The 12,087-nt window shown below is 47.8% G+C and overlaps 1 protein-coding gene and 1 non-coding gene across 2 annotated transcripts in view; both read right to left on the reverse strand.

Moving 5' to 3' along the window:
• Positions 1–12,087, reverse strand: part of gask1a (golgi associated kinase 1A) — a 54,787-nt gene that overhangs the window by 24,836 nt on the left and 17,864 nt on the right. The window contains exon 2 of the mRNA XM_072468615.1: positions 6,518–6,640. Within this exon, the coding sequence (XP_072324716.1) occupies positions 6,518–6,640 (123 nt within the window). The remainder of the gene's footprint in view (positions 1–6,517; positions 6,641–12,087) is intronic.
• On the reverse strand, positions 7,871–8,057 carry LOC140386100 (U2 spliceosomal RNA). The gene has a single exon (XR_011933571.1). It is a non-coding gene; the product is annotated as a U2 spliceosomal RNA (small nuclear RNA).

Below are 12,087 nucleotides of genomic sequence, written 5' to 3' on the forward strand. Positions count from 1 at the left end.
CTGACAGGCGGAGAATAAGAACCTGTGCCGTCCCAGCAGCCTTCACTTTCTGTACCGAAGCTGCTGGGGAACAAGTTCTAGTCGATTAAAGCCTCAGTTATGAAATCACTTCGTCTTCAGTGTAATTGATCGCGCATCAAGTATCTAGAATGACAACCTATTTGTTCAGATCATTAGAAAAGCCTGCCTGATGCAATGGCTAGTTCCTTCCCACTTGTGGTCTCAGACTCTGCTCTTGCAGCTAGGCATTTAGCTCAGTGCTGTAGAAGCAGAATTTTGTGAACAAACGTAGTACATGTTATTGCACAAATTGACAAATTCTGCAACTACAGCTCAGGGTTACCTGGTTGTGGAGCTGGAACTGTAGCAGATGGCTTGACAGGTCGGAAATTAGTTATGATATTGGCCTGGGACCTCCTTACCAAGGAGTGGGAAATTTCTGTGTCTTATAGTTGAGTTCCTCTTTTCTTCTCCTGGGCTTTCCGCTTACTGATCCTTCAAGTTGTCAAAGCTCGTCCCAGAATACAGCAGCTGGGAGAAAGAGACAGAGCAACATCCACTTGGGACTGGCCCTCAAATAAATCATCACTAATGCACAGCTGGAAATGGTGCCAGACTGGAGGGTTCCCCAGTCAGTATTCCCAACTGGAGAGCCTTGCTGTCTCTCTGGGCTTTAAAAAAAACGAATTCTCCACTTCCTTTTGGTTTGTCAGTACATGACCAAGAGAGTTGGCAAGGAACCTGCCGTCAGTTTCTGAGCAATGCTCCTCTGAAATATCAGCTAGTGATTGAGAACAGCATCTGTTCAATCCTCTGTTTTTGCCTCCGTCTGTCCTCAGCGTGTCCCGTAACGTTACTGAGGTCCCGATTGCTGTGTGAGAAATCACTGGCATAACCCTGTGTCCAGACACTCTTTGGCACAAAAGTGCGAACATATGAATCAACTACACTACTGGGAAAAACAACCCTTTATCCCCTGTAACCTTCATTTTTTTCTCATTTATTGCATTAAGTTGTTTTCTCCGTGGGATTTCTTTCAATTTGCTTTGCGACCCGGCCATGTACGAAATACAGAATTCAGGTCTGTTTCTTACTGCCTTAAGTTGTGAATAGTTGGGTCTCTCTTCTCTGGTGAGTTGTGCTCCAGGTATTGCTGTTCTAGTCACAGCTAGGATGTACACACCAGCTATATGGGTGCACAGCAATTAGTCAATGCCACTTACCAATATTACAATATTGACATGCAGGAAAGGAAGACATTTCTCCTAATTTCAGTTCTGAATGGTCGTCTTTTTATCCTGGCCCATAATTTTTTATTTATTTCAATGAGATTGCCACTCATTCTTCTAATCTCCAGAAAATATAGGCCCGCAAATATCTGGGGGAGGCAAAACAGCTCAGGGCCTGAAAGGAAAAAGTGCTCTCGAAGATTTCTTTCCAACCCTCTGAGTTATAGAAAGAACATCAAAATATTCTAGATCCATATTTACAGGATAGTTAGTGCTACGGAAGAACACGTCGTTATTCTATGATTTCCTTGTGGAGAATAATTCTGTTGGTCAAGGGTGTTAAGTTTGCCAATGTAGAAGACTGACAATCAATCCAACTGCAACATGGAGTTTTCCTCATAAAAAGGACACACCTCTGCGATCCTCGCGTAACAAGACATTGAAAATGATTTGTGTCCAAAGGATTGAAAAGTCAGCCGTTCTGTACCCAGTACAATTAATGAAATGTTGTGCTATGTTAAACAAGTGTCATTGAATAAAATATTTAAGTACTTTTACCTGATAGGATTATTATTAAAACGCAGTTTAATTATTCTGTGAAATTACCGCGTGTATAAACACTGAGCTTCTACATCTATTCCACTTTCTCGCACGCTCCCCAAATCCCTCGATCCCCTTTTATCATCCAAAGCTCTATTTATCTCAGCTTTGAATAATGTCAATAACTGAGCATCCATAGCTTGAGGAAGCAAGTTATTTTTTACTGCTTATGTTACTCTAGTAAGTCCAACAAAGATAGCCTTGTCTGGTTTTGTGATGTTTATGTGGAACGTCCGTGGTAAACCAACGTGGGAACCACAGCCTTGGCGCAGAAATGCTCTGAATTCCACACATGCACGAAAGTGGGTGCACAGGCACCGGTAATGTTCGGGGGGGGGGGGGGGGGCATGAGGGGTGGGTGGCTGTAAGGGAAATTAGTGCAGGATGTTGCAGGTCATGAGAAAAGCAGACTTTGGGGGACAGCTGATGCACAAACAGCACCCCAAAATTACTAATGTCTGTGCAAAATTGCAAATGGTTGGCAATTCATCCAGTTTTTGAAGTCTTGGCTAGTTAGAGAACCCTACCTCTCCAATCTGCCAGTACATTTACTATGGGTCCAGGTTTCTGAGCAACACACCACAGGTATGATTAAGGAATTATTCAGTTGTTTGGAGAGCTGAGGTGGGGTGCCAATCTCTCCAGTCCTCCATACGCTAGACAGTTTTGCTGCTGCATGGGGACTGAGCTCGCAACAAGTTGAACAGCAGGTCCGTGCGACCAAAACCCCACAGGAAAACATTGTAGAAGAGAATGCATGTGGCATTGAGGACTGCTGTTGACATTGTAGCCACCTAAAATGGCTGATTCCCGATTAATTTGGCCAAAACCCGATGTAAAATGGCTAACCGAAAAGGCTGATGGGAAAAGCAGCCAACAGGACACAAACGGACAGCTACAGACAGAACAGCGTATTCGGCTCTGGGGAAGTCAGCCCAGATCCATACCTGCGACCATTAGCAGCACATCAACCCAGGCATCTGCAGTTTAATCGGCTATCCCCGGGAACAATTGCAACATATTAGCAATTGAATGCTGGGCCAGACCTCTCGGCGCCAGCAGTGGCCGAAACAAAGAAAGGTGAACGACCACCCCCCGATCAAGGAATCGCCCCATTATTGGAGCATATCGAACCCAGTGATTGGGAACAAGTCCAATCACTTGGAACCAGGGTCAAGGTCCGCCCCGAGAGGCGGGAAGCCCCCGGGAACTATAAAAATAGGGGCCAAGTTCAGATCGACCCTTCTCTCCCTTCTTCTCCTGCTCGCAACCTTCGCAAGAACCATCGACCAGCAACCGTAAGTTTGACTCCAGCGATCGCTACCCGATAGAGACTCCTAGCCATCGACCTGTATCAGCCTTTTGAATCCCGCAGGCCAGACCCAATTCGATAAGCCATTCGTTTCCCTGACCTGGTGGGCCATTCCCAAAAGTTAAGTATTGGCCAGTAGTGGTAGGTAGTGATCTTGAAAGTAAGTATTTATTGCTGTACATAATAAATGACCGTTGATTTTAATCTTACTAAGCGGTGTGCTGTCTTATTAATCATAACTAGAGCTTGAACCACGTGGCGGTATCAGAAAGATACCTCGCGACTCGTGAGCAAAGGTGACAGAATTAGAGCTAATAAAACTAAGGCTAATAAGAGCAACAACATCAAGGCAACATTTTGACCCAGAATGGAATCAAGGAACCTGAGCAAAACTGGGAAATCTTTGGGAATCAGGGGACAAGCTCTCCACTGGCTGGAATCATACTACACAAAGAAAGATGATTGTAACTTTTGGGGGTCAGTCATCTCTGTCCCAGGAGATTTCTGTAGTAATCCCTCAGGTAGTGCTCTCGGCCAAAGCATCTTAAGCTGCTTCATCAATGACCCCACCCCCCTCCAACAGTAAAGTCAGAAGTGAGACGTTCGCTGATGATTGCACAATGTTAGCACCTTTGCAACTCCTCAGAACTGAAGCAGTCCATGTCCATGTACAGTAAGGCCTTGATAACAGCCAGGCTTGGGCTAATAAGTGCCAAGTCCAGGAAATCACTATCTCCAACAAGAGAGAATCTAACCATCTCCCCATGACATTCAATGACATTATCATTACTGAACCCCCCACTGTTAACATTTTAGGGGTTACCATTGACCAGAAATTGAACTAGATAAATACTGTAGCTGCAAGAGCAGGTCAGAGGCTGGGGATTTTGCAGTGAGTAACTCACCTCTTGTTTCCGCAAAGCTTGTCCAACATCAACAAGGTACAAGTCAGGAGTCTGATGGACTGCTCTCTGCTTGCCTGGATGAGTGCAGCGCCAAGAACATTCAGAAAGCCCGACACCATTCAGGACAAAGCAGCCCGCTTGATTGGCGCCCCATTCACCACCTTAAGCATTCACTCCCCCTTGCACTGACGCACAGTGGCAGCAGTGTGTACCATCTACAAGAGGCATTGCAGCCATTCACCAAGGCCTGTACCACCTAGAAGGACAAGGGCAGCAGACACATGGGAACACCACCACCTGCAGTTCCCATCCAAACCACACACAATCCTGACTTGGAAATATATTGCGTTCCTTCGCTGTCACTGGGTCAAAATCCTGAAACACCCTCCCAAACACCACTATGTGTGTCCCTACACCACAGGGGCTGCCGCACTTGAAGAACCTTCACTTCTACCACCTTCTCAACGGCAATGTGGCCAAGCTAATGATGCTCACATTCTGTGAAAGTAAAGAAATGATATGCAGGCAGGGAAATGAAGGTGGAATTTAATGCCCTACCCTGGGGCAAGCTTGGCGGCATAGGGATATTTAATCAAGTGGGAGGGTGATGGTTGGGGTTCCCATTTCCTTCCCTCAATTAAGTGGGAAGACCTGTGGAGAGCTTTGCCACTCTGCCACCAATTTAGGACCTGGTGAGCAATTAATGCCTGTTTAGGGGCAACATCCCACCACTACTGGTATTCACCCAGAGGTGGGCAGGGCAGTGGCCAAGACAGGGGTATGACAAGCAATCCCCTGTAAACTGCTCGTGGGCTTCTGGGGTCCCTCATTCAAAGGCATTCAGTGGCAGATTAACAGATCTAGTATTGGGATGTAGGAGTCCCACTGACAGCCACCTCCCTGCCGTTGCTGCCAAGCCTCTACCTCATAACCCCTACCCCACAACTCCCATTCTCCGTCACTCAGCTGTGACTGTGGTCCATGGTGATCCTGGTCCCTGGGAGGGTGCCATACTAGCAGCAGTCACTGCCTCCATGCAAGGCTCGCTGCTGTCCAGGTAACTGCCTGAGAGCACACGGTGCAGTGGGTATCGCGACGCTAAGCTCTTGCCAGCTCTCCAGCCAGTGGGCGAGACCCCACCGCTTCCATTAAATCCAGCCATGGGGGTGGACTTTGTTTAACTACTTCTGGGACGCCTCCTACCATCAGCCAACACAGGAACAAGTACTCATTATAGGCACAAGAGCACTCATTCCCTGCAATCCTGCTGCCCTCCATAATTCAGGCCCCTCCCAGTGTCCACTTTCCTCCCACAGCTCAAACTAACAAACAGTACCAAAGTATGATTAAGGGTATTTCCTAGCCAAGGATTTCAGTGCTGACCTTCAATGTTCTGGGACCATGTTGCGATGGTCATCACTTGGAACCTTGGTGCAAGGGTTATGCAATGGTCCTGTAAAAGCTGGAGCCATATATGACTGTGTACTGTCTGGATAGTTGGCTGAAGATAGCCAGATTGGCTGTGATTTTCTTCACTTGCAGTTTCTGTCCAGTGTCAACGGATGAAGGTGGACCACTTGGGTGAAGCACCAGAATGCTGTCAGATTCAATGGAACTGTGCCGAGTGGGTGAGGAGTGGAAATAGTAGTTGGGCAGGATGGGCTAAATGGCCCACTTCAGTGCTATATCATTCTCTGCTAGAAAATATATGCCCGGTTTTGGGTACCTTTAGCGGGGTGTTTCTCAGGAGCTGCAGTGCCGGGAAACACCCACCTACTCAACGCCACTTTGCTTGTTTCTTCTGGCCTCAGGGAGTTTCTCTCTGCCGAGACCACACTTAGAGTCACCTCCTGCCGCCGAGCCCAGCAGGAAAGGCTCCTCGCAGACCGGGGGGAGGGGGGGGGGGGGGGTCATTTTGTCTTACTGACCCGATCTTTCCACCCCCCCTCCCTGTTTTTGACCCCCCCCCCTCGTCCCACAAACTCAGGGAGGCGTCCAGTAACACCCCCGCTCCCCCCCCACCTGGTAAGGCCCCCCTGGGGCCCGATCCCTGGCAGTGCCAACCTGGCACCTGGACACCCTGGCACTGCTGACCTGGGAGCCTGGCATTGCCCCTGTCACCATGGCAGTGACAGGTTAAACTGAGGTTCCAGCTGCTCACCTGGGTGGGTGTAAACACTTCTATGGATAATTTGAAGAAAAGCAGTGGAGTTCTCACCAGTGTCCTGGCCAATATTTAAACCTTAATCAATCAAAATCACTAAAAGCAGGTTATCTGGACATCACATTTATGTTTGTGGGATCTTGCTCTCTGCAAATATACTGCCACCTTTCCTACAATACAATAGTGATTTCAAAAAGTAATCAATGGGCTGCAAACACTCCTGACGTCCTGAGAGGCACAATATAAATGGTACATTTTATTTTCTTTTTGTATGGGACCATGCTAAAATTTATTGTTTCTCACATACCAGGATATGCACAAGGAGATGGTCCTTAGGATTTCTACATTTTTCGTGCAGCAGATCTTCTACACAGGGTTCTGAGAAGTCTGGGTTAAAACCGCAGCAATGTCTATCCAGCCGATCGTGGACCTGGGGGAAACAAATGTCCGTTTGTGAATGTAACAGATACATAAACATTTGCCACATGTTTGGACCATCTCCACAACTTGCAAAGTACCAGGACGTGTGCCAGTGAGGGCCAGGTATTCAGCTCAAGCTCTCAAAAACCTGCAACTATGGAGAGAGAATTTAGTGCAAATTTCATAATATCATCAGCTACAGTGTAATGGACAGTGAATGTTGTCCCAGGGAGGCCCCAGTTCTGCTTTACCCAAAGGATTAAACTGCCCAGGTGGGACTTAAAACTAGAACTTTTCCATGTCCCAATTCATGTTTGTAGGACATCGAACCAGAATCATTCTCTGTTGCCACCTCTGCCAATATGAGAAAAAACTAAGGTAAGGTAAAATCACCATAGTCCCAGATGACCATAGGCTGCTTTCCCCTTTGGGGGAACACTATGGGGCTGATCACATACCTGCGCTCTCATTGTGTGGACCATGCGTAATGCCACCTGGGGGGGGGGGGGGCGGCCTTCCAGCCCATTTGAGACCCCGGGGTGGTTGGGCTCTGGGCAGGGTGGCACCCTGGCACTCTCACTGACACCCAGGCACCTGCCGAGGCCAGATAAAATGGCAAAATGCTATGGAATAGCGGGGGTTTTCTCGGCACTGCAGGCGCCGAGAAACACCCCGTTAAACGTGCCCAAAAATGGGACTCTGATCCTGCTGAAGTGCGGCCACATCAGTGTCACCTCACTGTCGCTGGGTCACAATCCTGGAACTCCCTCCCTAAAGCACTGTGGGTGTACCTACACTACATGGACTGCAATGATTCAAAAAGTCAGCTCACCACCACCGTCTCAAGATTAATCAGAAGGGGCGCACGTGGCACAGTGGCCAGCATTGCTGCCTATGGCGCTGAGGACCCGGGTTCGAATCCCGGCCCGGGGTCACTGCCCGTGTGGAGTTTGCACATTCTCACCCTGTGTCTGCGTGGGTTTCACTCCCACAACCCAAAGATGTGCAGGGTAGGTGGATTGGCCACGCTAAATTGTCCCTTAATTGGAAAAAAAAATAATTGGGTACTCTAAAATTTAAAAAAAAAAGATTAATCATCGATGCACAATAAAAGTTGGCTTTGCCAGCAACACGTGGAGTCTGTGAATGATTTTTTGTTTAAATGTTGAATTTTGTTTAAACATCTCTCGCTACTAGTTATGAGGCTATTGGAGATAATGACAAAAGATTTAAAAAAAAAAACGTTTTCTGAGTTACCAAGCCAGGGCTCAGAGTGTGGGACAGGGGCGAACCCCAAATCCAGCTCCTCGCCTGCTCCAAGAACCAATTCAAATTGAATCCAATTCATGGTCCCCACAAGAGAAACATACCAGGTCTGAGCAAAAAGGCTACTACACTTGATCTTAGCCAAAAGGCCGAGAAGCGATGACAAAAGATGTTTGACCAGATGGGGTGGTTGCAGTTCAGAAGCCATGTGTTGAAAGCGCCAGGAATGAGTTAAGCCAGGTTTGGTAATCCTCCCCAATATTCAGGTATCTGGAGGAATCCCATTGCCTTCTGTCCAAGGAGATGGTACTGTCACTCCTACGCAACAAGGCCAGCACTGCAAGGGTGGATCTGTGTATCGGCCATATTACAGTCTTCCCCTTCTTTTTCTTTGGACCCCCCTTCCCTCGTCTGTTCCCTGGGGTCCCATTGGTTCCCCTGCATCCCCCACCCTGGGGAGATGTTTAAAAGGAGCATCCCACTGACTACAGAGATTTAAAAAAAATTTGAATGACTCAATTATTTACTTTCCAATTAAGGATCAATTTAACGTGGCAAATCCACCCACTCTACACATCTTTCGGTTGTGGGGGTGAGACCCCCGCAGACACTGGGAGAATTTGCCGGGTCCAGGATTGACACTCGCGAGGCTGACAAGCTGCAGCCGCATATTAGCGTTCCACTCCCCACACACACTTATCCCAGCCAACGAGATGGCACAGGATGCGCTGAAGCATGTCCGCCCAGCCCGTTGATGAGTCAGCTGGGGCCAGAAGATACCTAGGAGGGGGTGGTCTGCGGGGGCACCCGTACGACCTGTGGCGTCAGGTTCAAAGTGGGCAGGCAGCGGCGTGTGCAGCCCCATGGCAGCCTGCAACAATGGTGTGGCCGTCCATCCCGACCCCACTGCTGGAGCACCAGGGGAGGCCGCATCGCTCACAGCAGAAGAAATGACCAAAGTGGTGGTTGTGGAACTTGAAAAACAGTTCACAAAGCACATGGAAGTGATGAGGAAGGGGATGGGGGTGGTATTGAGAGTGCTGGTGGAGGAGGCGATTGCCCCGGTGAGGGCGGCGGTATCGACGCAGCGGCGGAGGTGCGGGAGCAAGGTGAGACACTGAAGGAAGTGGAAGAGGCATTATCGCAGCACAGTGATCAACTCACCTCGATGGGGAAGGAGTTGCGGAGGGTGATAGAGACCAACAAGGGTCTGCGAGCCAAAATGGAAGACTTGGAAAACAGATCCAGGCGACAGAATGTGAGGATCGTGGGTCTGCCTGAAGGGGTGGAAGGCCCGAGGCCGACGGAGTATTTTGCGGAGTAGTTAGCGGAGCTATTGGGGGAGGGGGACGATCCCTCTCGATATGAACTGGATCGGTCTCATAGGTCGTGGAGGCCTATAGCAAAGGCGAGTGAGCCGCCAAGAGTAGTAACTGTGTGTTTCCGTAGGTATAGCGTGAAGGAGAAGGTCCTGTGCTGGGCAAAGCAGAAGCGGGTGGTGCAGTGGGCTGGAGCTGGGATACGCATATACCAGGACGTTACGGTGGAGCTGGCGAGAAGGTGGGCTGCCTTCAGCCAGGTGAAGAAGGCACTGTACATCAGCAAGGTGCAGTGCAGCATAGTACATCCAGCTAAGTTGAGGGTGACCTACAAATCCAAGGACTTTTATTTTGGGACGGCGGAAGCGGCGGAGGAGTTTGTGAAGGCAGAAGGACTGTGGCAGAATTGGGAAATGGGTCTGAGAGCGGGTCGTGTACCGATGTAGCCTCATGTAAGTTTATATTTTTCACTGCGTGTTGGTGTATGTACTAAATGAGTTGATGCTGTATATTTGGACAAGGGAAGAGTTGGGACTTTCATTTGCAATGATGGTTCTTTGGGGCTTGGGTGGGGTATGCGGGGGTTGTGTGCTAAAGGGGATTTCTTGGTTTTCCTGGGACCGGGCAAGGGGGAAGGAGACCCAGGCGGGGGCCTCCACTCTGGCCGGTTTAAGCCGGCCAGTGAACGGGAGTGAGGTGGGGGGAGGGTCTGCGGCCATCGGAGCATGGTAGAACAGGTTTCGGTGAGTCTACCTGGGGTGAAAGGTTGGGGGAAGGAACCGAGGTTGGGGGGAGGAGTTTACAAGAGGAAGTGGAGGGGAGGAGTCTGGGAGGGGGGGTCTACAATTCATGGGTGCCATTCAAGGTGCTCTTTCGGGGATTGGATGGCATTGAATATTAGGGGGGGTTGGGAGGGGTAGACTGCATGTGTCAATGGTGACCATAGGCGATTCCTGATTCCTTTTTCTTTTTTTCCTCCTTGGGACGTTTAGTTTTATTTGATGCTTATACTGTCAGGTGGGCCATTGTTTGGGGTGGTGGTGGGAGGATGGGATCATTGTTAATAAGGGGATTGACATTGTATTCGTTACCGTTTACTGTTTGTTGGTGGGGGGTAAATTCTGAAGAAAATGTGAAAATGGGGAGAAAAAAAGAAAGTAGCAGAGTTGACGCAAAGTTGGCAATGAGTGCATGCTGACGGAATTAGCATGCTGCAAGGCCTTTGAGTTGCTGACCTAGTACTGCCACGAGAACTGAGATAAATCTAGGACAACATTGTTGGAAACTGTTCAGCCTTTTCCCCTGCCTATCATATGTTGCCTCGGATTCGCCATTACAGAGGAGTGCCCTGAGGATGCAGTCTTAGTAATAATAATCATCTTTATTAGTGTCACAAGTAGGCTTACATTAACATTGCAATGAAGTTACTGCGAAGACTTTCAATTTTGTGTTCTCGAGCTTTTGCAATTTGTGTGTTGATTTCAGAAACAATTGGGGCGGGTGCATTCAGGTGTAAGTGAATTTCTAACAGCATGGTAAGTTTTAATTACTGTCAAACAGCCTCTCTGGCCCGGAAAATAAATTTGATTGTAAGAATGTGGATTTACATTCCACAAAATGTAATTATTTGAGAATTGCTAAATAAGAGACATTCCGTTGAACTTTTTCATCTTGTACTCATCAGGACAAATGCAAGAATACCAAATTTCAAAGGGAGCAACAATTTATTCGGCATGAGAAAAGGGTGCTGATTCGTTGGCAAGTCGACTCTGATTGGTTGAAACATTGCCATTGTGAATACTGCTGGGAAATATTGCTTCCCCGTGCTTTTGTTTATTTTTTAAAAAGCACAATGCCTGAACATTTCTTGAATTTCATTGGCGGAGATTTTTTTTAAAATGAAGTAAATTTTATTTTCCATTTTCTTTCTGTCTCTTATATGTCTTTCTGAATCCCATCTTTTTTGTTTCCGTCTCTTTATTTTACTTCTGTATATTATTTTACAGTATATGCTTCAAGGTTCAACCCCGGCAACTATAGACCGGTGAGCCTCACGTCTGTAGTGGGTAAAGTCTTGGAGGGGATTATAAGAGACAAGATTTATAATCATCTAGATAGGAATAATATGATAAGGAATAGTCAGCATTGCTTTGTGAAGGGTAGGTCATGCCTCACAAACCTTATTGAGTTCTTTGAGAAGGTGACTGAACAGGTAGACGAGGGTAGAGCAGTTGATGTGGTGTATATGGATTTCAACAAAGCGTTTGATAAGGTTCCCCACGGTAGGCTATTGCAGAAAATACGGAGGCTGGGGATTGAGGGTGATTTAGAGATGTGGATCAGAAATTGGCTAGCTGAAAGAAGACAGAGGGTGGTGGTTGATGGGAAATGTTCAGAATGGAGTTCAGTTACAAGTGGAGTACCACAAGGATCTGTTCTGGGGCCGTTACTGTTTGTCATTTTTATCAATGACCTAGAGGAAGGCGCAGAAGGGTGGATGAGTAAATTTGCAGACGATACTAAAGTCGGTGGTGTTGTCGATAGTGTGGAAGGAGGTAGCAGGTTACAGAGGATTATAGATAAGCTGCAGAGCTGGGCTGAGAGGTGGCAAATGGAGTTTAATGTAGAGAAGTGTGAGGTGATTCACTTTGGAAGGAATAACAGGAATGCGGAATATTTGGCTAATGGTAAAGTTCTTGGAAGTGTGGATGAGCAGAGGGATCTAGGTGTCCATGTACATAGATCACTGAAAGTTGCCACCCAGGTTGATAGGGTTGTGAAGAAGGCCTATGGAGTGTTGGCCTTTATTGGTAGAGGGATTGAGTTCCGAGTCAGGAGGTCATGTTGCAGCTGTACAGAACTCTGGTACGGC

Source organism: Scyliorhinus torazame, chromosome 11, assembly GCF_047496885.1.
Source record: "Scyliorhinus torazame isolate Kashiwa2021f chromosome 11, sScyTor2.1, whole genome shotgun sequence".
In the NCBI taxonomy this organism is placed as follows: domain Eukaryota; kingdom Metazoa; phylum Chordata; class Chondrichthyes; order Carcharhiniformes; family Scyliorhinidae; genus Scyliorhinus; species Scyliorhinus torazame.